Source organism: Pristiophorus japonicus, chromosome 8 (genome assembly GCF_044704955.1).
Source record: "Pristiophorus japonicus isolate sPriJap1 chromosome 8, sPriJap1.hap1, whole genome shotgun sequence".
NCBI classification, from domain to species: Eukaryota; Metazoa; Chordata; class Chondrichthyes; family Pristiophoridae; genus Pristiophorus; species Pristiophorus japonicus.
This window is the reverse complement of record NC_091984.1, coordinates 162,817,384-162,842,673: the sequence shown is the minus strand read 5'-3', so window position 1 is coordinate 162,842,673 and position 25,290 is coordinate 162,817,384. Positions and strand designations below refer to the sequence as shown.

At 50.7% G+C, this 25,290-nt stretch overlaps 1 protein-coding gene across 1 annotated transcript in view; it reads right to left on the bottom strand.

Annotated features, from left to right (window-relative positions):
* The window catches only part of mycbp (MYC binding protein), an 82,510-nt gene that overhangs the window by 24,440 nt on the left and 32,780 nt on the right, over positions 1 to 25,290 (bottom strand). The window contains exons 2-4 of the mRNA XM_070888302.1: positions 24,290 to 24,430; positions 3,179 to 3,227; positions 368 to 497 (exon numbers count right to left, since the gene is read on the bottom strand). Coding sequence (XP_070744403.1) covers positions 368 to 497; positions 3,179 to 3,227; positions 24,290 to 24,430 — 320 coding nt within the window. The remainder of the gene's footprint in view (positions 1 to 367; positions 498 to 3,178; positions 3,228 to 24,289; positions 24,431 to 25,290) is intronic.

Below are 25,290 nucleotides of genomic sequence, written 5' to 3'. Positions count from 1 at the left end.
TACTGAGGGAGCGCCGCTCTGTCGGAGGTGCTGTCTTTTGGACGAGCCATTAAACCAAGGCTCCATCTGCCCTCTCAGGTGGACGTAAAAGATGCCATGGCACTATTTTGAAGAAGAACAAGGGAGTTATCCCTGGTGTCCTGGCCAATATTTATCCCTCAATCAACTTCACAAAAATAAATTATCTGGTCATTATCACATTGCTGTTTGTGGGAGCTTGCTGTGCACAAACTGGCTGCTGTCTTTCCTACATTACAACAGTGACTACACTGCATAATGTACTTCATTGGCTGTAAAGCATTTTGGGACTTCCTGAGGTCATGAAAGCCGCTATATAAATACAATCTTTCTTTCTATTATCCATTACCTTAGCTTTTAATTCCTTATTTTCCTCCAGCAGTGCCTCATATTTCTGCCTCAGTTCTGTCACTTCAAGTCGTAGTGTTTCCACATCCGCAGTCTCGGGGCCCGCTGTTCCCAAATGCTGTTTCAAGAAACTAATACTTATATTAAGGAAAGAAATAAAGCCCCTCTTAATACAGTGGGATTGTCACACCACTGCGACATATATAGCGAAATCAAGGTGAAAGTAGGATTTATGGAGCCAACCTTCTACAGTACACTCAGTAACCTGGAGCTCGGCTGTGCCACTGTGTGGCAGGGCACTGTTCCTAGAATGTGGCACTGGACTGGCACTGTTTGCTTAACTCTCCCACAATATATCCTCAACCCCTCCTCTACAATCCAAAGTGCCAGTTTGGGAGTCTCTCTGTGAATATATCACCAGCCAATAATGACACACCGTGGATCAATAAAGAGATAGGGGAAAAACTGAAAGGTCTGTTACCACATCAAATCGGCTGCCACGCTGCGGAGTGGAGCGGCCAGCGACTTTTCGTGGAATGACCGCTGCTTGCCCAATTTCCCTCCCGATGTCCCCCACCCCCTCCCACTGCTGCCGTCACCAAGCGCACCGTCAATCTACATCCCCCACCTCGCTAAGGCGATACACTCCTCGGAATTTCTTCGGCCCGTCCGACGGTGCCAAAACATGTTTTTTCTCAGTGATCCAGTGAGGCTGAGGCCTTCTGCACTGGCGGTGCAGCTTCCCTTAAAAAATGGACTGCCGCTATGTTTTTTTTGTCAGCCCGGCAATTATGCCCCTGGGTTTGGCCGGGCCGCCTGGCCGCTGGCCCGGGCAAAGCCCTCCCTGGTGGCCCAGTGAACCGAATTTTAACATCGCAGAGGCTCTCCCCTTTAAGTGAAGGGCAGCGTCATGGTGATGCAGCGCCGAGATGACGTCATCGCGGCGGTCATTCCGCACCGCCCCGTATCTCCCCCTTGGGTGTAAGTACCGCCGCCATTAAGAGCGACTTCCGGATCCAAGTAAAAAAATACAACAAAGAGTGGAATGTCGCTCAAGAGGCGACCTGAACCGCAGCTGCAGCAAAAGCTGAAGCGCGGCCCGTTTCCACCCCATACAGTACAGAGACAATGAAGGAGAGGATGACAAAAGGGAATACGAAGCAGTTAGCAAATAAGTTAAAAAAAATTAGGAAGGCAAAGAAAATCTACAAAATTAAATTATCAAGGAATATAAAAATAAATATTCTACAGACACAAATAACAAAATAAAAATGGGGATTAGGATTCGGCCACTAAGATAAACACCACAAACTCACAGGCAGTGACAGCAAAATGGCAGAAATATGCCTCAGGATGTACCACCCAAACTAAAATGACATTCGAAGAGGTGATCAAAAAAATAGCAAGACATTTAAGATAGAAAGGGGAAGATAATTGATAAACTAATCAAACTTAGAGAGGATAAAACCCCTGTGGGGGGGTAGATGGATTGCATTCACGCATATTAAAAGAAGCAAGGCAAGATTAGCAGAGGCTCTCTTACATCCATATATAAAAATTCATTAAAAAAGAGAATAGTGCCAGAGGGTGGGCAGAGGTATTGTGATGCCTATATTTAAAAATTGAGTGATTATTTACAGGGGTTTTTGATTCTCTGCAGGCAAGCCCACCGGCACCGTATCCCCCACCCCCAAGGAAGGCTGACAGGATTCCTGCTTACGACACGGCACAAAATGTAAAATCTGGAAATAAATAGCATCAGTAAAAGTGAGCATGAAGTTATCTGAATGTTAGAAATACCCAACTGGTTCACTAATGTCCTTTAGGGAAGAAAACCTCCTGTCTTTACTCTGTCTGCTCTATTTTGTGACTGTGATCCCACACCAACATGGTTGAATCTTAACTGCACTTATATCAAACCGCTACACGCAGTTGAATAAGGCAGCCAATCATCACCTTCGAGGGCAACTAGGGATGGGCAATAAATTCTGGTCTTGCATCCCACATCTCAAGAATGAATAAAAAAACTCACAGCTAGCAGTACAGAGAGACCTGGGGGTCCTTGTGCATGAAACACAAAGAGTTAGTATGCAGCTCCAGCAAGTGATCAGGAAGGCAAATGGAATGTTGGCCTTTATTGCAAGGGGGATAGAGAAGTCCTGCTACAACTGTACAGGATATTGGTGAGGCCACACCTGGAGTACTGCATACAGTTCTGGTCTCCGTATTTAAGGAAGGATATACTTGCATTGGAGGCTGTTCAGAGAAGGTTCACTAGACGAGGAGGTTGACTCATGAAGATAGGTTGGGCCTATACACATTGGAGTTCAGAAGAATGAGAGGTGATCTTATTGAAACATATAAGATCATGAGGGGGCTCGATAAGGTGGATGCAGAGAGGATATTTCCACTCATAGGGGAAACTAAAACTCGGGGACATAATCTTAGAATAAGAGGCCGCCCATTTAAAATTGAGATGAGGAGGAATTTCTTCTCTCAGAGGATTGTAAATCTGTGAAATTCTCTGCCCCAGTGGAGGCTGGGTCATTGAATATATTTAAAGCGGAGATAGACAGATTTTTGAGCGACGAGGGAAGTAAAGGGTTATGGGGAGCGGGCGGGGAAGTGGAGCTGAGTCCATGATCAGATCAGCCATGATCTTATTGAATGGCGGAGCAGGCTCGAGGGGCCAAATGGCCGACTCCTGCTCCTATTTCTTATGTTCTTTTGCCAATAGCTTGTACTACTGAACCATGACTTTCTGAATGAAATGTGAGAGAAGCAACAGCACTCGCTGTACAATAAAGGATACTCCATTGCATTGTTGGGCTTCTCTGGCTCCTCATACAGGGCGACCAGCACTGAAAAACAAATGTATACATTTAACACAAAGACTAGAAGAGCAGCACTCAAATACAAAAGACCCATCAAGTACTGTGCTACAATTACAATAGCCTCTATGCCCCATCCAATACCCTTTGGGCAGTAGTCCAGTCACTCCAGTACTGCCAAAAAGTCTGAAATGAGGCACAATAAGGCAAAGTATTTCATTGGGTCAATACTAGCATTCCACTTTATCACTGAAAAGATTTGTTGGTAACATGGTTATATGGTCTCACTTGGAAATGTTAATGCTGAAATGTTCCCAAGAGAAATCAATTCAAGGGAAGGAATGGAAATAAAATATCAGGTGATTTGGGATACAGTGAATGGGGTTACTCACCCAGGAGGGAGAAAGGCCACTTTTTTAAAGGAAAAACTACATTTCACTGAAGATTGCGATTTGGATACTTGGGGCAAAAAATGTGTCTCCATAGTGCTACAGGTGCCGTTTTGTGCCAAAAATGTCGTTGGCGCCATGCATGCACATTCTGGTGCATGCCACATCGGATGGGTGTTAATGTCGTCGCTGGGAGCATGCGTCAGAAGTATGTAGAGTAGGTAGACCGTGATGTCTCGTGGATGGTGAGCGTCACGTTGATTTGATGCCAGCGATACTATTTTAGACCTCAACGCTGGAACTAACACCGCGTCAACTTGGCTCAGCTGAATATACTTTCAGCAGCAGCAAGGACCCCGGCCAGCGAGATTTAAAGGGATCAGCAACCACTCTCAGGTTACTTGCTGATTCATTTTTACTGGCTCTGTGGAAGTTTGTGGAAGTCTTTGGCTTTCTCGAGTTGTTTGAAATTGGTGAGGTGACAGGGGGTGGCGCTGTAAGTGTAGAAGACCTTGACTTGGACTTCAAGGATTCTGATCAGACCACTTGATCCCAGTCATGGGTGCTGTGGTGGTCATCCTCCTTAACCTGCAGCAGGACAGGGAGATGGAGCAGAGGTAGCGAAGAGGAGAAGCTGGTCGCAGAGGGAAAAGGTGGAGGGGGAGAAGGGCTCTTGGCAGGAGGCCTTATCCATCTAGGGTCTTACAGCCACAGGCAGCGTGTGAGGCGTCACGAAGGAGGTGCTCCTAGAACTCGGCCACATCTGCAACCAATCCTGCAGCATCACTCCAGGGCAATAACAGCGCTGCCAGTGGCTGTGAACGTGACTATGGCCTTGAATTTGCTCCCGTTGGGATCCTTCCAGGCTGGAGTAGGCAGCATCTGGAACATCGCTCAGGTCACTGTCCACTGCTGCATGAGAGAGGTGGCCGTGCCCGTGCCCGGATAATGGGCTTCCCAGTGGCGCAGCGTGAAATCAACTGCACACACATGGCTTTGAGGTGCCGCATCTAAATGCTGAGATGCACCGTAACCGCAAAGCTGGTTACTCACTGAACGTGCAGTTTGCCTGCGATTATCCTGGCAGCAGTCGTATTGCTTTTTTTCTGCACTACTGATCCCTCAGTCTTTAAGTCACCGAGACAAACCATGGGGTTGCTGCTGGGCGACAAGGGCTATCCGCTGATGACCTGGCTCATGACTTCGCTCTGCAACCCATCATCACAGGCAGTCCTTTGAAATCGAGGAAGACTTGCTTCCAATCCAAAAATGAGTTCTCAGGTGATTGAACAGTCCAAGTCTCTGTCACAGGTGGGACAGTCGTTGGAGGAAAGGGTGGGTGGGACTGGTTTGCTGCACGCTCCTTCCGCTGCCTGCGCTTGGTTTCTGCGTGCTCTCGGTGACGAGACTCAAAGTGCTCAGCGTCCTCCCAGATGCACTTTCTCCACCGAGGGCAGTCTTTCGCCAGGGATTCCCAGGTGTCGGTGGGGATGTTGCATTTTATCAAGGAGGCTTTGAGGATGTCCTTGAAACGTTTCCTCTGCCCACCTTGGGCTCGCATGCCGTGTAGGAGTTCAGAGTAGAGTGCTTGCTTTGGGAATCTTGTGTCAGGCATGCGAACAATGTGGCCCGCCCAGTGGAGCTGGTCGAATGTGGTCAGTGCTTCGATGCTGGGGATGTTGGCCTGGTCGAGGACACTGACATTGATGCATCTGTCCTCCCAGGGGATTTGCAGGATCTTGCAGAGACATTGTTGGTGATATTTCTCCAGCGATTTGAGGTGTCTACGGTATATGGTCCAAGTCTCTGAGCCATACAGGAGGGCGGGTATTGCTACAGCCCTGTAGACCATGAGCTTGGTGCCGGGTTTGAGGTCTTGGTCTTCAAACACTTTTCCTCAGGCGAACGAAGGCTGCACTGGAACACTGAAGACGGCGTTGGACTACGTCATCGACGTCTGTCCTTGTTGACAGTAGGCTCCCGAGGTATAAGAACATAATAGGGACAGTAGACCATTTAGCCCACACACCCACCGCCCCCCCCACCCACAGCCCCCCCCACATGCCGCCACACCTCCCCCCCACCACCCACTACCCCACTCTCTCGCCCCCACCTCCCCACCCCACTCTTCCCCCACCCCCACACATTCCACAGATTTACAACCCTGGAGAAGAAATTCCTCGTCATCTCAGTTTTAAATGGGCAGCCCCTTATTCTATGTCCCCTAGTTTTAGTTTCCCCTGTGGAGTGGAAATATCCTCTCTGCATCCACCTTCTCAAGCCCTCTCATTATCTTATATGTTTCAATAAGATCACCTCTCATTCTTTTGAACTCCAATGTGTCGAGGCCCAACCTATCTTCATAAGTCAACCCCCTCATCTCTGGAATCAAACTAGTGAACCTTCTCTGAACAGCCTCCAATGCAAGTATATCCTTCCTTAAATACGGAGACCAAAACTGTACGCAGTACTCCAGGTGTGGCCTCACCAATACCCTGTACAGTTGTAGCAGGACTTCTCTGCTTTTACACTCTATCCCACTTGCAATAAAGGCCAACATTCCATTTGCCTTCCTGATCACTTGCTGTACCTGCATACTAACTTTTTGTGTTTCATGTACAAGGACCCCCAAGTCTCTCTGTACTGCAGCACGTTGCAATTTTTCTCCATTTAAATTATAATTTGCTTTTCTATTTTCTCTGCCAAAGTGGATAACCTCACATTTTCCCACATTATACTCCATCTGCCAAATTTTTGCTCACTCACTTAGCCTGTCTATATACCTTTGCAGATTTTTTGTATACTCCTCACAATTTGCTTTCCCACCCATCTTTGTATCATCAGCAAACTTGGCTACATTACAATTGGTCCCTTCATCCAAGTCGTTAATATAGATTGTAAATAGTTGAGGACCCAGCACTGATCCCTGCGGCACCCCACTAGTTAATGTTTGCCAATCGGAAAATGACCCATTTATCCCGACTCTCAGTTTTCTGTTAGTTAGCCAATCCTCTATCCATGCTAATATATTACCCTCAACCCCGTGAACTTTTATCTTGTGCAGTAACCTTTTATGTGGCACCTTATCGAATGCCTTCTGGAAATCCAAATACACCACACATTCACTGATTCCCCCTTATCCACACTGCTCGTTACATCCTCAAAGAACTCCAGCAAATTTGTCAAACATGATTTCCCTTTCATAAAACCATGCTGACTCTGCTTGATTGAATTATGCTTTTCCAAATGTCCCGCTACTGCTTCCTTAATAATGGACTCCAGCATTTTCCCAACAACAGATGTTAGGTTAACTGGTCTACAGTTTCCTGATTTTTGTCTGCCTCCCTTTTTAAATTGGGGGCATTACATTTGCGATTTTCCAATCTGCTGGGACTGCCCCAGAACCCAGCAAAGAACGACTAAATAAATGAAAATAGATTATGAAAGTAAATTAGCACGAAATATAAAAACAGATAGTAAGAGTTTCTACAGGTATATAAAAAGGAAAAGAGTGGCTAAAGTAAATGTTGGTCCCCGAGAAGCTGAGACTGGGGAATTAATAATGGGGAACAGGGAAATGGCAGAGAAGTTGAACAAATATTTTGTGTCGATCTTCACGGTATGGAAAATATTCCACGTTGTCCAAAGCCTCGTCGTGGATTTTGATAATCAGAGAGCAGTGCTGTGTGGCCGAGAAGGTTGGTCTTTCGGATGTTTAGTGTAAGGCCCATGCTCTCGTACGCGTCGGTGAAGGTGTTGACGATGTCTTGGAGTTCGGTCTCCGAGTGTGCGCAGATGCAGGCGTCGTCTGCATATTGTAATTCAGTGACAGAGGATGGGATGGCCTTGCAACAGTTTCTCGTTTGTTTTGTAGTTTAGCTCCACTCCAGCGGGGAGCTTACCGAGGGAGAGATGGAGCATTGCAGTAAAGAAGATTGAGAAGAGCGTTAGTACGATGACACAGCCTTGCTTGGCCCCGGTCCGAACGTGAATTGGGTCTGTGGTGGATCCGTTGGTCAGGATCACAGCTTGCATGTCATCGTGAAGCAGGTGAAGGATGGTGACAAACTCGAAGGCAGCCGAATTGGAGGAGGACACTCCATAATCCCTCACAGTTGACAGTGTCGAATGCCTTTGTGAGGTCAAAGAAGGCCACGTACAGAGGTTGTTGCTGTTCCCTGCATTTCTCTTGGATTTACTGCATGGAACATAGGAGGGAACAACACCAGCAGCGGGGATATAGAGGAGCCAGCCCACCACAGGGAGCAGCACCAGCCATCCTGAGAGGGCAACGAAACCAAAGCGGGCAACAAAACCGACGTCACGGCAACCCAGGTAGCTGATTGGTGGCGTCTCTCGGAGCGAGGTCGAACCCAGCAGCGGGGTAGAGGCCCAGGAGAGGTTGGCGAAGAGCGGCGGTCAGCGAGGAAATAAGTGGAAGGCTCAGAGGTCAGCGAGGGGCGGCAAGGTTCGGAGGTCGATGAGCAGCGGGAGGTCGGTGAGCAGTGGCGAGGTTCAGAGGTCGGCAAGCAGCGGTGAGGTTCAGAGGTTCTCTTTATATACCTGTATATTTTTGGATATTAAGGGAATTAAAGAATATCTGGATAGTGTGGGAAGATGATGGATGTTGATCAGCAATGATCTTTATGAATAGCAATGCAGGCTCGAAAGGCAAAACGTCCTACTCCTATTTATGTTAGCCTCTGCTGAAATTTAACCACATACATATGATTGAATTTCTTAATTCCATTATAAATTCCTTTGCAAAATTATAGAATCATAGAATAATATCGCACAGGATGCCTGTGCCCATTGTGCCTGTGCCAGCTCTTTGAAAGAGTGATGCAATTAATCCTAATCCCCAGCTCTTTCTCAATAGCACTGCAAATCTTTCCCTTTTAAGTATTTATCCAATTCTCTTCTAGTTATTATGGAATCTGCGTCCACTGCCCTTCCAACAAGTGCATTCTATGTCACAAAAACTCACTGCCTAATAAATGTTCCCGCATGTCGTCTCTGGTTCTTGTGTCAATTATCCTAAATCTATGTCCTTTGATTTCCAACCCTTCCACCACTGGAAAGTGTTTCTCCGAATTTATTCCATCAAAACCTTTTCATAAACTTTTATAATGGAAAGTTTCCACGCAAACTTATTACAGTCCCCTGCTGGTGTTCTAATTATAGTGGCACGTTTCCATCGGCAGCATCCATGATAAATGTGGACACAGGAATTCATAATGGAGTTGTACAGGACTTGTGTGCAGACAAAAGATTAATAGATAAATGATTTGCATTTAGAGACAAAGGGCTCAAGTTTCGGCCTGAGTTGCTCTTATTTTTTTGCAGCAACTAGTTTAGAATGCAGCATCTTAGAAATTGCAATTCTCGGCATTTAGTTTGCTCCAGTTCTAGTGAGTTAGGATAGTTCCATTTTAGAACAGATTTTTTTTTTCAAAAGGGGACGTGTCCAACCACTTACGCCTGTTTTGCAAGTTTAGGCAGCGAAAACTTACTCCAAACTAACTTAGAATGATTTGTATGCTCAGAAAAACCTTGCCTACACGTATAAATCAGGCGCAGGGAACGAGAGGATGGACGGGGGGGGGGGGGGGGGGGGGGGGAGAGAAGGGAGAGGACGGGGCGGGGGGGGGGAAGGGAGACGACGAGGGGGGGGAGGGAGACGACGGGGGGGGGGGGGGGAGACAACGGGGGGGGGGGGAGGGAGACGACGGGGGGGGGGGGGAGAGTCGGAGACGATGGGGGGGTGAGGGAGACGACAACGGGGGGGTGGGAGACGATGGGGGGGGAGGGGGACGGACGACGGGGAGGGAGACGGACGACGGGGGGGGGGACGGGGGGAGTGAGACGACGGGGGGGGGGGGAGGGAGACGACGACGACGGGGGGGGAGGGAGACGACGACGGGGGGGGGGGAGGGAGACGACGACGGGGGGGGAAGGGAGACGACGGGGGGGGAGGGAGACGACGGGGGGGGGGGGGGAGGGAGACGATGGGGGGGGGGAGGGAGACGACGGGGGGGGGAAGGGAGACGACGGGGGGGGAGGGAGACGACGACGGGGGGGGAAGGGAGACGACGGGGGGGGGAGGGAGACGACGGGGGGGGAGGGAGACGACGGGGGGGGGGGAGACGACGGGGGGGGGGAAGGGAGACGACGGGGGGGGAGGGAGACGACGGGGGGGGGGGGAGGGAGACGACGGGGGGGGGGAAGGGAGACGACGGGGGGGGAGGGAGACGACGGGGGGGGAGGGAGACGACGGGGGGGGAGGGAGACGACGGGGGGGGGGGAGGGAGACGATGGGGGGGGGGGAGGGAGACGACGGGGGGGGGAAGGGAGACGACGGGGGGGGGAGGGAGACGACGGGGGGGGAGGGAGACGACGGGGGGGGGAGGGAGACGACGGGGGGGGGGGAAGGGAGACGACGGGGGGGGAGGGAGACGACGGGGGGGGGGAAGGGAGACGACGGGGGGGGAGGGAGACGACGGGGGGGGGGGGGAGGGAGACGATGGGGGGGGGGAAGGGAGACGACGGGGGGGGAGGGAGACGACGGGGGGGGGGGAAGGGAGACGACGGGGGGGGGGGGAGGGAGACGATGGGGGGGGGGAGGGAGACGATGGGGGGGGGGGAGGGAGACGATGGGGGGGGAGGGAGACGACGGAAGGGGAGGGAGACGACGGGGGGGGGGAGGGAGACGACGGGGGGGGGAGGGAGACGACGGGGGGGAGGGAGACGACGGGGGGGGGGGGGGGGGAGGGAGACGATGGGGGGGGGGAGGGAGACGACGGGGGGGGGAGGGAGACGACGGGGGGGGAGGGAGACGACGGGGGGGGAGGGAGACGACGGGGGGGGGGGGGGGAGGGAGACGATGGGGGGGGGAAGGGAGACGACGGGGGGGGAGGGAGACGACGGGGGGGGAGGGAGACGATGGGGGGGGGGAGGGAGACGACGGGGGGGAAGGGAGACGACGGGGGGGGAGGGAGACGACGGGGGGGGGGGGGGAGGGAGACGATGGGGGGGGGGGGGAGGGAGACGACGGGGGGGGGAGGGAGACGACGGGGGGGGAGGGAGACGACGGGGGGGGGAAGGGAGACGACGGGGGGGGGAAGGGAGACGACGGGGGGGGGAAGGGAGACGACGGGGGGGGAGGGAGACGACGGGGGGGGGGAAGGGAGACGACGGGGGGGGAGGGAGACGACGGGGGGGGGGGGGAGGGAGACGATGGGGGGGGGGAGGGAGACGACGGGGGGGGGAAGGGAGACGACGGGGGGGGAGGGAGACGACGGGGGGGGAGGGAGACGACGGGGGGGGGGGAAGGGAGACGACGGGGGGGGAGGGAGACGACGGGGGGGGAGGGAGACGACGGGGGGGGGGGAGGGAGACGACGGGGGGGGGGAAGGGAGACGACGGGGGGGGAGGGAGACGACGGGGGGGGAGGGAGACGACGGGGGGGGGGGAGGGAGACGACGGGGGGGGGGAAGGGAGACGACGGGGGGGGAGGGAGACGACGGGGGGGGAGGGAGACGACGGGGGGGGAGGGAGACGACGGGGGGGGAGGGAGACGACGGGGGGGGAGGGAGACGACGGGGGGGGGGGGGGGGGGAGGGAGACGATGGGGGGGGGGGAGGGAGACGATGGGGGGGGGGGAGGGAGACGACGGGGGGGGGAAGGGAGACGACGGGGGGGGAGGGAGACGACGGGGGGGGAGGGAGACGACGGGGGGGGGGAAGGGAGACGACGGGGGGGGGGGGAGACGACGGGGGGGGGGGAGGGAGACGATGGGGGGGGGGGGAGGGAGACGACGGGGGGGGAGGGAGACGACGGGGGGGGAGGGAGACGACGGGGGGGGGGGGGGAGGGAGACGAGGGGAGGGAGACGATGGGGGGGGGGGGAGGGAGACGACGGGGGGGGGGAGGGAGACGACGGGGGGGGGGGGGGGAGGGAGACGATGGGGGGGGGGGGGAGGGAGACGACGGGGGGGAGGAGACGACGGAGGGAGACGAAGGACGAGAGGTGAGGGGAGGGAGACTACGAGGGACGACGAGGTGAGGGGGAGGAGACATAGAGAGATAGTATTGGGGAGGGAGACGACGAGGGACGACGAGGGGGGGGAGGGAGACGACGGGGAGGGGGAGGGAGACGACGGGGGGGGGGGAGGGAGACGAGGGGACGACGAGGGGAGGGGGAGGGAGACGACGAGGGGGGAGGGAGACGACGAGGGAGGACGAGGGAGACGACGAGGGACGACGAGGTGAGGGGGAGGGAGACGACGAGGGACGACGAGGTGAGGGGGAGGGAGACGACGAGGTGAGGGGGAGGGAGACGACGAGGTGAGGGGGAGGGAGACGACGAGGTGAGGGGGAGGGAGACGACGAGGTGAGGGGGAGGGAGACGACGAGGGACGACGAGGTGAGGGGGAGGGAGACGACGAGGGACGACGAGGTGAGGGGGAGGGAGACGACGAGGTGAGGGGGAGGGAGACGACGAGGGACGACGAGGTGAGGGGAGGACGAGGTGAGGGGGAGGGAGACGACGAGGTGAGGGGGAGGGAGACGACGAGGTGAGGGGGAGGGAGACGACGAGGTGAGGGGGAGGGAGACGACGAGGGACGACGAGGTGAGGGGAGGACGAGGTGAGGGGGAGGGAGACGACGAGGTGAGGGGGAGGGAGACGACGAGGGACGACGAGGTGAGGGGGAGGGAGACGACGAGGGACGACGAGGTGAGGGGAGGACGAGGTGAGGGGGAGGGAGACGACGAGGTGAGGGGGAGGGAGACGACGAGGTGAGGGGGAGGGAGACGACGAGGGACGACGAGGTGAGGGGAGGACGAGGTGAGGGGGAGGGAGACGACGAGGTGAGGGGGAGGGAGACGACGAGGTGAGGGGGAGGGAGACGACGAGGGACGACGAGGTGAGGGGAGGACGAGGTGAGGGGGAGGGAGACGACGAGGTGAGGGGGAGGGAGACGACGAGGTGAGGGGGAGGGAGACGACGAGGGACGACGAGGTGAGGGGGAGGGAGACGACGAGGGACGACGAGGTGAGGGGGAGGGAGACGACGAGGGACACGACGTTGGACGACGAGGTGAGGGGGAGGGAGACGACGAGGGACGACGAGGTGAGGGGGAGGGAGACGACGAGGGGGCGGAGGGAGACGACGAGGGGGTGGGAGGGAGACGACGAGGGGAGAGGGAGACGACGAGGACTTCGGGCGGGGCCTGCACGCAGCCGATGCCAGGCTGCCACCGACTCTTCGCGTGGGGTCCACCCCCAGCGAGAGGCTGCGGGCCCTTCCGCCACCGGCTCCAACGATGACTTCGTGGGACTTCAGGTGGTGTCCGCTCCCAGCGAGAAGCTGTGCCCCGCCGCCGAGGTAAAATGCGCCAGGCCACTCGGCCTGGGATAGGGTGACGTCCCTTCGGCCCGGGATAGGGTCGTCGCCCTCCGCGGAGACAGGACGCGCTGTGAGGGCCGGGAGCTACTGCGCACGGCTGTTTTTGGTGCAGGGCTGTAGCTCCACCCCCAGCAGCTCCTGCTGTGCCGTGCCGAGGTGGAAATGGGCCTACAGCTATCGGGGAATCGCGAGATAAGTATTCGGCGCAATTTTTGTTCTTTAAATTAGGCGGGCCTCTCCGATGTGCGTTGTTCTAGCGGGCAGCCGAAACTTGAGCCCAAAGAGCTAGGTATCAGTTTGCTGATGGTACCAGATTAGAAGTATCCTAGTAGAATCCTAGCAATTTACAGCACGGAAGGAGGCCATTCCGGCCCATCGTGTCCGGCCGGTCTAATCCGGCTCTTGGTCCGTAGCCCTGTAGATTTCGGCACTTTAAGATCATAAGAAATAGGAGCAGGAGTCGGCTATTTGGCCCCTCAAGCCTGCTCCGCCATTCAATAAGATCATGGACTCAGCTCCACTTCCCTGCCTGCTCAAAAATCTGTCTATCTCTGCCTTAAATATATTCAATGACCCAGCCTCCGCAGATCTCTGGGGCAGAGAATTACACAGATTTACAACCCTAGAGAAGAAATTCCTCCTCATCTCAGTTTTAAATGGGCGACCCCTTATTGTGAGACTATGTCCCTTAGTTTTAGTTTCCCCTATGAGTGGAAACATCCTCTCTGCATCCACCTTCTCAAGCCCTCTCATTATCTTATAGGTTTCAATAAGATCACCTCTCATTCTTCTGAACTCCAATGTGTAGAGGCCCAACCTGCTCAACCTATCCTCATAAGTCAACCCCCTCATCTCCAGGATCAACCTAGTGAACCTTCTCTGAACAGCCTCCAATGCAAGTATATCCTTTCTTAAATACGGAGACAAAAACTGTACGCAGTACTCCAGGTTTGGCCTCACCAATACCCTCTACAGTTGTGGCAGGACTTCTCTGCTTTTATACTCTACCCCACTTGCAATAAAGGCCAACATTCCATTTGCCTTCCTGATCACTTGCTGTACCTGCATACTAACTTTTTGTGTTTCATGCACAAGGACCCCCAGGTCCCTCTGTACTGCAACACTTTGCAATTTTTCTCCATTTAAATTGTAATTTGCTTTTCTACTTTTCTGCCAAAGTGGATAACCTCACATTTTCCCACATTATACACCATCTGCCAAATTTTTGTCCACTCACTTAGCCTGTCTATATACCTTTGCAGATTTTTTGTGTCCTCCTCACAACTTGCTTTCCTACCCATCTTTGTATCTTCAGCAACATTTCACTTGGTCCTTTCATCCAAGTCATTGATATAGATTGTAAATAGTTGAGGCCCCAGCACTGATCCCTGTGACACCCCACTAGTCACTGTTTGCCAACCGGAAAATGACCCATTTATCCCGACTCTCTGTTTTCTGTTAGTTAGCCAATCCTCTATCCATGCTAATATATTATCCCCAACCCCGTGAACTTTTATCTTGTGCAGTAACCTTTTCTGTGGTACCTTACCGAATGCCTTCTGGAAATCCAAATACACCACATCCTTCTGGGTCCCCCTCATCCACCCTGCTCGTTACATCCTCAAAAGAACTCCAGCAAATTTGTCAAACATGATTTCCCTTTCATAAAACCATGCTGACTCTGCTTGATTGAATTATGCTTTTCCAAATGTCTCGCTACTGCTTTCTTAATAATGGACTCCAGCATTTTCCCAACGACAGATGTTAGGCTAACTGGTCTATAGTTTCCTGATTTTTGTCTGCCTCCTTTTTTAAATATAGGTGTTACATTTATGGTTTTCCAATCCGCTGGGACCTCCCTAGATTCCAGGGAATTTTGGTAGATTACAACCAATGCATCCACTATCTCTGCAGCCACCGCTTTTTCAGATCCTCGGATGTAAACCATCAGGTCCAGGGGACTTGTCCACCTTTAGACCCATTATTTTACCGAGTACTACTTCATTAGTGATAGTGATTGTATTAAGTTCCTCCCTACCTATAGCCGCTTGATTATCCACTATTGGGATGTTTTTAGTGTCTTCTACCGTGAAGACCAATACAAAATATTTAGAAACATCGCAAATAGGTGCAGGAGTAGGCCATTCGGCCCTTCGAGCCCGCACCACCATTCAATAAGATCATGGCTGAACATTCCCTCAGTACCCCTTTCCTGCTTTCTCTCCATACCACTTGATCCCTTTAGCCATAAGGGCCATATCTAATTCCCTTTTGAATATATCCAATGAACTTGCATTAACAACTCTCTGCGGCCGGGAATTCCACAGGTTAACAACTCTGAGTGAAAAAGTTTCTCTTCATCTCAGTCCTAAATGGCCTACTCCTTATCCTAAGACTGTGTCCCCTGGTTCTGGACTTCCCCAACATCAGGAACATTCTACCCGCATCTAATCTTTCCGATCCCGTCAGAATCTTATACGTTTCTATGAGATCCCCTCTGATCCTTCTAAACTCCAATGTATAAAGGCACAGTTGATCCAGTCTCTCCTCATGTCAGTCCAGCCATCCCGGGAATCAGTCTGGTGAACCTTCGCTGCACTCCCTCAATAACAAGAACATCCTTCCTCAGATTAGGAAACCAAAACTGCACACAATATTCCAGGTGAGGCCTCACCAAGGCCCTGTACAACTGCAGTAAGACCTCCCTGCTCCTATACTCAAATCCCCTCGCTATGAAGGCTAACATGCCATTTGCCTTTTTCACCGCCTGCTGTACCTGCATGCCAACCTTCAATGACTGATGTACCATGACACCCAGGTCTCGTTGCACCTCCCCTTTTCCTAATCTGTCACCATTCAGATAATATTCTGTCTTCCTGTTTTTGCCACCAAAGTGGATAACCTCACATTTATCCACATTATACTGCATCTACCATGCATTTGCCCACTCACCGAAACTGTCCCAAGTCATCCTGCAGCCTCTTAGCATCCTCCTCACAGCTCACACTGCCACCCAGCTTAGTGTCATCTGCAAACTTGGAGATATTACATTCAATTCCTTCATCTAAATCATTGATGCATATTGTAAATAGCTGGGGTCCCAGCACTGAACCCTGCAGCACCCCACTGGTCATTGCCTGCCATTCTGAAAAGGAACCGTTTATTCCGACTCTCTGCTTCCTGTCTGCCGACCAGTTCTCTATCCACATCAATACTTTACCCCCAATACCCTGTGCTTTAATTTTGCACACTAATCTCGTGTGTGGGACCTTGTCAAAAGCAATTTGAAAGTCCAAATACACCACCTACACTAGTTCTCCCTTGTCCGCTCTACTAGTTACATCCTCAAAAAATTCTAGAAGATTTGTCAAGCATGATTTCCCTTTCATAAATCCATGCTGACTTGGACCAATCCTGTCACTACTTTCCAAATACGCTGCTATTTCATCTTTAATAATTGATTTCAACATTTTCCCCACCACCGTCAGGCTAATTCCCTGTTTTCTCTCTGCCTCCTTTTTTAAAAAGTGGGGTTACAATAGCTACCTTCCAGTCCATAGGAACTGATCCAGAGTCAATAGAATGTTGGAAAATGATCACCAATGCATCCACTATTTCTAGGGTCACTTCCTTAAGTACACTGGGATGCAGCCTATCAGGCCCTGGGGATTTATCGGCCTTCAATCCCATTAATTTCCATAACATAATTCCCTGACTAATAAGGATTTCCTTCAGTTCCTCCTTTTCGCTAGACTCTTGAAACCCTAGTATTTACGGAAGGTTATTTGTGTCTCCCTTAGTGAAGACAGATCCAAAGTATTTGTTCAATTGGTCTGTCATTTCTTTGTTCCCCATTATAAATTCACCTGATTCTGACTGCAAGGGACCTACGTTGGTCTTCACTAATCTTTTTCTCTTCACATATCTATAGAAGCTTTTGCAGTCAGTTTTTATGTTCCCTGCAAGCTTCCTCTCATACTCTATTTTCCCTCTCCTAATTAGTCCCTTTGTCCTCATCTGCTGAATTCTATATTTCTCCCAGTCCTCAGGTTTGCTGCTTTTTCTGGCCAATTTATATGACTATCCCTAATTTCCCTTGTTAGCCACAGTTGAGCTACTTTCCCCGTTTTATTTTTTACTCCAGACAGGGACGTACAATTGTTGAAGTTCATCCATGTAATCTATAAATGTCTGCCATTGCCTATCCACTGTCAACCTTTTAAGTATAATTTGCCAGTCTATCCTAGCCAATTCACATCTCATACCAAAAAAGAAGTTACCTTTCCTTAAGTTCAGGACCCTAGTCTCTGAATTAACATTGTCACTCTCCATCTTAATAAAGAATTCTACCATGTTATGGTCACTCTTCCCCAAGGGGCCTCGCACAAGATTGCTAAAATTAGTCCTCTCTCATTACACAACACCCAGTCTAGGATGGCCAGCTCTCTAGTTGGTTCCTCGACATATTGGACTAGAAAGCCATCCCTAATACACTCCAGGAAATCCTCCTTCACCGCATTGCTACCAGTTTGGTAAGCCCAATCTATATTTAGATTAAAGTCGCCCATGATAATTGCTGTACTTTTATTGCACGCATCGCTAATTTCTTGTTTGATGCCATCCCCAACCTCACTACTACTGTTTGGTGTCTGTACACAACTCCCACTAGCATTTTCTGCCCTTTGGTATTCCGCAGCTCTACCCATACAGATTCCACATCATCCAAGCTAATGTCCTTTCTTACTATTGCATTCATTTCCTCTTTAACCAGCAACACCAGCCCACCTTCTTTTCCTTTCTGTCTATCCTTCCTGAATGTTGAATACCCCTGGATGTTGAGTTCCCAGCCCTGGTCACCCTGGAGCCATGTCTCCGTAATCCCAATTATATCATAGTCGTTAATAACTGCCTGCGCAGTTAATTCATCCACCTTATTACAAATACTCCTCGCATTGAAGCACAGGCTTGTCTTTTTAACACTCTTTATCCCTTTAGAATTTTGCTGTAATATGGCCCTTTTTGATTTTTGCCTTGGGTTTCTCTGCCCTCCACTTTTACTATTCTCCTTTCTATCTTTTGCTTCTGCCCCCATTTTATTTCCCTCTGTCTCCCTGAATAGGTTCCCATCCCTCTGCCATATTAGTTTAATCCCTCCCCAACAGCACTAGCAAACACCCCCCCAGGACACTGGTTCCGGTCCTGCCCAGATGCAAACCGTCCGGATGGTAGTGGTCCCACCTCCCCCAGAACCGGCTCTAATGTCCCAGGAATTTGAATCCCTCCCTCTTGCACCATTCCTCAAGCCACGTATTCATCTTAGCTATCCTGCTATTTTTACTTTGACTCGCACGTGGCACTGGTAGCAATACCTTTGAGGTCCTATTTCCTCCTTTGCTTCTCTTAACAGCCTGGGATACATTTCATCCGGGCCTGTGGATTTATCCACTTTCAGAGCTGCAAATGCCATTTAATATTTCCTATCTATGTTTATCACGTCTAATATTTCACACGACTCCTCCCTGATTGCAATGTTTGCATCGCCCCTCTCTTTTGTGAAAACAGATGCAAAGTATTCATTAAGAATCTTACTTCTGCCTCCACACACAGATTTCCTTTATGGTCTAATAGGCCCCACTCTTTCTCTAGTTATCCTCTTGCTCTTAATGTATTTATAAAACATCTTTGGGTTTTCACTGATTTTACTTGCTAACATTCTTTCATGCTCTCTCTTTTCTTTCCTGATAACTTTTTTATAATTCCACCCCTGCACTGCTTATACTCCTATAGAGTTTTTGCAGTGTTGAGTTCTCAGTATGTCTTTTTTTCTTTATCTTAATCTGTATGTTCCTTGACATCCAGGGGGCTCTAGATTTGTTAGTCCCACCCTTTTTTTTTAAAAAAGGGAACATACTTGAGGATGTAACGAGCAGGGTGGATAAGGGGGAACCAGTGGATGTGGTGTATTTGGATTTCCAAAAGGCATTCAATAACCACATAAGAGGTTACTGCACAAGATAAAAGCTCACGGGGTTGGGGGTAATGTATTAGCATGGATAGAGGATTGGTTAACTAACAGAAAACAGAGAGTCGGGATAAATGGGTCATTTTTCGGTTGGCAAACAGTAACTAGTGGGATGCCGTAGGGTTCGGTGCTGGGTCCTCAAATATTTACAATCTATATTAATGACTTGTATGAAGGGACCGAGTGTAATGCAGCCAAGTTTGCTGATGATACAAAGATAAGTGGGAAAGCAAATTGTGAGGAGGACAAAAAATCTGCAAAGGGATATAGACAGGCTAAGTGAGTGGGCAAAAATTTGGCAGATGGACTATAATGTGGGAAAATGTGAGGTTATCCACTTTGGCAGAAATAATAGAAAAGCAAATTATAATTTAAGTGGAGAAAAATTACAAAGTGCTGCAGTACAGAGGGACCTGGGGGTCCTTGTGCATGAAACACAAAAAGTTAGTATGCAGGTACAGCAAGTAATCAGGAAGGCAAATGGAATGTTGGCCTTTATTGCAGAGAAGTCCTGCTACAACTCTACAGCCTATTGGTGAGGCCACACCTGGAGTACTATGTACAGTTTTGGTCTCTGTATTTAAGTAAGGATATATGTGCATTGGAGGCTGTTCAGAGAAAGTTCACAAAGTTGATTCTAGAGATGAGGGGGTTGATTTATGAGGATAGGTTGAGCAGGTTGGGCCTATACTCACACATTGGAGTTCAGAAGAATGAGAGGTGATTTCATCGAAACATATAAGATAATGAGGGGGCTCAACAAGATGGATGCAGAGAGGATATTTCCACTCATTGGGGAAACTAAAACTAGGGGACATAGGGCCCAAATTTCCACAAGAAAAAAAACGGGCGCCCCTCCGAGCTGGGCGCCCGTTTTTCGTGCCTAAAACGGCGCCGAAAAAAATCCTCAGTATTCTGCACCTACTTACAGGTCCTCTGGCCCTAGGCGCGGCCAGCACGAGCTGTGGCAGAGCCAGGTCCCTGCGCTGAAAACAGTGCCGGGACCTCTGCACATGCGGGCTACAGTCGGCACGCAAGTGCAGTAGCTCCAGGCGCCGAACTGTGTGGGAGGGGCCCGAAGCACGCAGCCCCTAGCCCTGGCTGAATGGCCTCACTGGGGCTCCTCCCACGGCCAGCTCCTGCTCCCCGCCTGACCAGACCCGACACTCGCTCCCACCCCCCCAGCCGACCAGACCCGACCCGACACCCACTCCCCCCCCCCAGCCCCGACCCGACACCTGCTCCCCCCCCCGCCCCGACCCGAGACCCGCTCCCCCCCCTGCGACCCGACCCGCGCTCCTGTTCCGCGACCTGACGCGCCCCCCCCCCCCTCCCTCTCCCTCTCTCTCTCTCTCCCCCTCCCGCTCAGCGACACGAACGGCTGCAGAATTCTCCCTTTCTGAAGCACTTTCACACAGGTAGGAAGATGGTTTATTTAATCTTTTCTTGGCTTATAAATGTTTATTCAGGTTGGATTTATTTGTATAATATTTGTAGAAGTATAAATAAGGATTTATTGTCGAATTTAATGAGTTCCCTTCCCCCCCCTCCCCCCCACCTCGTTTTGGACGCCTAATTTGTAACCTGCGCCTGATTTTTTAATGTGTAGAACAGGTTTTTTCAGTTCTACTAAAATCTTTACTGGCTCCATTCTACTTTAGTTTGGAGTACATTTTCACTGTGGAAACTTTCAAATCAGGCGTCAGTGGCCGGACACGCCCCCTTTTGAAGAAAAAATTGTTCTAAACTAGAACTGTTCTACCTGACTAGAACTGCAGAAAAAAAAATGTGGAGAATTGCGATTTCTAAAATAGTCCGTTCTCCACCAGTTGCTCCTAAAAATCAGGCGCGAATCATGTGGAAACTTGGGCCCATAGTCTCAGAATAAGGGATTACCCATTTAAAACTGAGATGAGGAGAAATTTCTTCTCTGAGCGTTGTAAATCTGTGGAATTCTCTGCTGCAGACAGCTGTGTAGGCTGGGACATTGAATATATTTAAGGCATAGACAGATTTTTGAGCGATAAGGGAATGAAGGGTTATGGGGAGCGGGTGGGGAAGTGGAGATGAGTTCATGATGAGATCAGCCATAATCTTATTGAATGGCCTGCTCCTGCTCCTATTTCTTATGTTCTTATACTTGCTCTTTACCCTCAGGATCTCCTCCTTGAATGCCTGCCACTGCTCTGACACTGATTTATACCATCGAGTAGCTGCAGTACAGAGGGACCTGTGGGTCCTTGTGCATGTTCAGTCCACTATGGCCAAATCCCAACTCAGCTCAGAAAATTGGCTTTACCCTTATTGAGAACTTTTATTCCTGGTCCACCTTTGTTCTTTTCCGTAACTATCCGAACTCTTACTGAATTATGATCACTGGCACCAAAATGCTCTCCCACTGATACCCCTTTCACTTGCCCCTCTTCATTCCCCTAAACTAAGTTCAGAACCGGCCCCTCCCTTGTTGGGCTTGCTCCAACTCTTTTGTAGAAAACAAAAATAAACAATTGAATCAAGTGTCCCCTGATTAAAAGGGAGGAACACGCCAAAACTTTCAAACGTGCCCTTTTTTTGTTTTTTTTGGTGTTGTTTTTGTGGTATTTTTGGGGTTTTTTTGTGGATTTTTTTGGCACTAAAGCCACAAATTATGCAAGTGTCCCCTATAAAAGGGGAGGGGGAACACTAAAACCGACAATAAAACAAATTAAACTTTAAAACATATAAAATCAAATTAAAATTTGGTTGCTGGGGGTGATGATGCACTCCAGTCCCTCCAGCACCCACCTCTTGTGGAAGGCCGCAAGCGTATTTTTTCTTTTTTTTTTTTAAATTGGCGAAAGAAATTCTCCTGAATGCATTTTAGGAATTCCGCACCCTCTGTACCATTCACTACCTTTTTCCCCAGTTAATATTAGGGTAGTTGAAATCCCCCACTATTACAGCTAATAGTTTTTGCACTTCACAGCAATTTGCCCAAATATTTGTTCTTCTACCTCCCTCTGACTGTTTGGGGGTCTATAATACACGCCCAGCAGTGTGATCTCCCCTTTTTTGTTCTTTAATTCAACCCATATGGCCTCGTTTAATGACCCCTCTAACATATCATCCCTCCTCACAGTTGTAATTGTTTCTTTAATCAATTCTGCGACCCCCCTCCTTTTTACCCCTCCCTATCCCGTCTGAAAACCCTGTAACCAGGAATGTTGAGCTGCCATGCCTGCCCTTCTTTCAGCCTTGTCTCAGTAATAGCTATAATATCATATTCCCACATGTCTATCTGTGCTCTCAGCTCATCTGCTTTATTCCCTATACTTCTGGTGATGTGTATACCATTTAGTCAAACTTCCTTGTTGTCTATTTTCTAGCCCTTGTTTCCTGTCTTCCAAATTCACATTCTACTTTCCAATTGCAGCTTTGCTTCTCTCCCCACTGAATCTATTCTCCGGTTCCCATTCCCCTGCCAAGCTAGTTTAAACCCTCCCCAACAGCACTAGCAAAACTCCCCGCGAGGATACTTGTCCCGGCTCTGTTGAAGTGCAATCCGTCCGGCATGTACAGGTCCCACCTCCCCCAGAAACAGTCTCAATGCCTCAGGAATCTAAAACCCTCCCTCCTGCACCATCTCTCCAGCCACGCATTCATCTGCTCTATCCTCCTATCCAGAGATTACTACCTTTGAGGTCCTGCTTTTTAATCTCTCTCCTAGCTCCCTAAGCTCTGCCTGCAGGATCTCATCCCACTTTCTACCTATGGCTGTTCACCCTCTCCCCCCAGAATTCCCTGCAGCTACTCGGTGACATCCTTGACCCTGGCACCAGGGAGGCAACATACCATCCTGGAGTCAGGTCTGCAGCCGCAGAAACGCCTGTCTGTTCCCCAGACTATCAAATCCCCTACCATTATAGCTCTTCCATTCTTCTTCCTCCGCCCTGTGTAGCTGAGCCACCCATGGTGCCATGGACTTGGCTCTGGCTGCGCTCCCCAGAGCCATCATCGCCCTCACCAGTACTCAGAACAGAATACTGGTTGGAGAGCGAGATGCACTCAGAGGACTCCTGCATTACCTGCCCAGTCCTCCTGTTCTGTCCGCTGGTCACCCACTCCCTCTCTGTCTGCACACTCTTAAACTGCGCGGTGACCACCTCTAGAAACGTGCTATCCACGTAGCTCTCAGTCTCGTGGATGCACCGCAGTACTCCAGCCATCGTTCAAGCTCCGAAATGCGGAGCTTGAGTTGGTACAGCTGGAGACACCTCCTGCACACGTGGTCATCCCGGCTGCACGAAGCGTCCAGAACTTCCCACATGCCACAGGACGTGCATTCCACGGGGCTGAGTGTAACAGACTCGGAGTAGCAGTAATCTGCTAGGAAGAATGAGAAGACTGCAGGAGAGGAACAAAGGTCCGCTGATAAATCCTTCAAAGTGCTTGCGTAATTAAAAAGTAAACATTAAGAAGCAATTGGGACTTTGTAGTTTATATCGACAGGGCAACGCTTCTGGTAATCAGTGTCCAGGTTTGGGCCCTACTATCTGGATGATATTGTGGGCCTGAAGAAAGTCGGCATGCAGATTTACCAGGTCCACAGTGCTGAGCAGTGCGGTTTGGGACTTTTTTCTTGGTTTCACCTTCACAAGACATTCCTGTAAGTGTTCTTACAGTCGCTGTGAATCAGAGTAGGAACACTGAGGTGTCCAACTGACAGCTCTTGCCACTGCCCTCCAGCTTAATTCGAATACATCAGAGGACAACAGGGATTCCTGATTTCCCCATGAAGAATATACACCTGAACTGTGCTTCAGCTCTGCCACATTACAGACAAAAGGTCCATTTAGTCACACCAGGTCAGAGTTATAAGGAAAGGCTGGAGCCAAGATCATCGTGCTCTCTCCAACCGAGTGTGTTGAGGGGAGTTTCATCGAGGTGTTAAAAATAAGAGAAGAGAAAGACAAGTAAAACGCAGAAACTATTTCCATAAGTAGGTAGACCATGACCTATACAAAAAGGGAGACGACTGAAGAAACCTTTTTATACAGATATTACAATGTGGATTAGTTTGTCATATTTGGCAATGGAAGGTAAAATAAACAAAGCGATAAAAGGACTGGATAATAACTCAAAATATAAGCGCGTGAGGGGAGAATGCAGGAAAATGGGTCTGGCCACTCAGCCTCATGCACGCAGAGAGTTAATGGGCCTCCTCCAACACATGACATCTCAAGTAATCATAGGAATAAAGTGCATCAATGATTATGAAAAAAAGAGCACCTCACCTTTTGTAAGTGCATCCAACACTCCGCCTTTTTCTAAGTATCTACGAAATTGTTCTCTTCGGGAATCACCAGCCTGGAGATAAAGGGGAATAATGTTTGTAGCACAAACATACACATAGACACCAGTTACACCCAACAGTACTGAAGGGTCAGTGAAATCCTGCCCTCAACCCACACAAACCAGCAGGCAGTAGCTGCCGTCCAGCCAGACCCATCACAAGATGAGCATTGAGCACGCTCCCTTCCAGTATCTCTTCACCCCTCTCCCTCTCTCCAATACTACTTCTTCTCACTTCCCCCATTGCTCTCTCCAGGGCCACAGGGCCCCCTCTCACCAACACATTCCTCCCACTTCAGTGCTGTGTGCTCTGCACTCCTCTTCCTCCCTGTCTCTGAACACACAGCTTTCTCACACCTCGTCAATAGCGCTCGAAACTTTCCTCCTCAGTCATCCAAACGTGGCTCTCTCTAATTTCCAGCCCCTCACCTCCGCCACTCACATCTCTCTCACCACTGCAGCCTTACCTAATCCACCCGCGCTCTCACACACTCACTCTCTCTCTCTCTCTCTCTCTGTCTCTCTCACACTCGCTCGCTCTCTCTCTCTCACACACGTTCGCCCGCTCTCTCCCTCCCTCTCTCACACGCCCGCTCTCTCCCTCCCTCTCTCACACGGTCGCTCGCCCTCCCTCTCTCACACGCTCGCTCGCCCTCTCTCTCTCACATACGCTCGCCCTCTCTCTCTCACACGCTCGCTCGCCCTCCCTCTCACACACGCTCGCTCGCCCTCTCTCTCTCACACGCTCGCTCGCCCTCCCTCTCTCTCACATACGCTCGCCCTCTCTCTCTCACATACGCTCGCCCTCTCTCTCTCACACGCTCGCTCGCCCTCCCTCTCACACACACTCGCTCGCCCTCTCTCTCTCACACGCTCGCTCGCCCTCTCTCTCTCACACGCTCGCCCTCTCTCACATACGCTCGCCCTCCCTCTCACACACGCT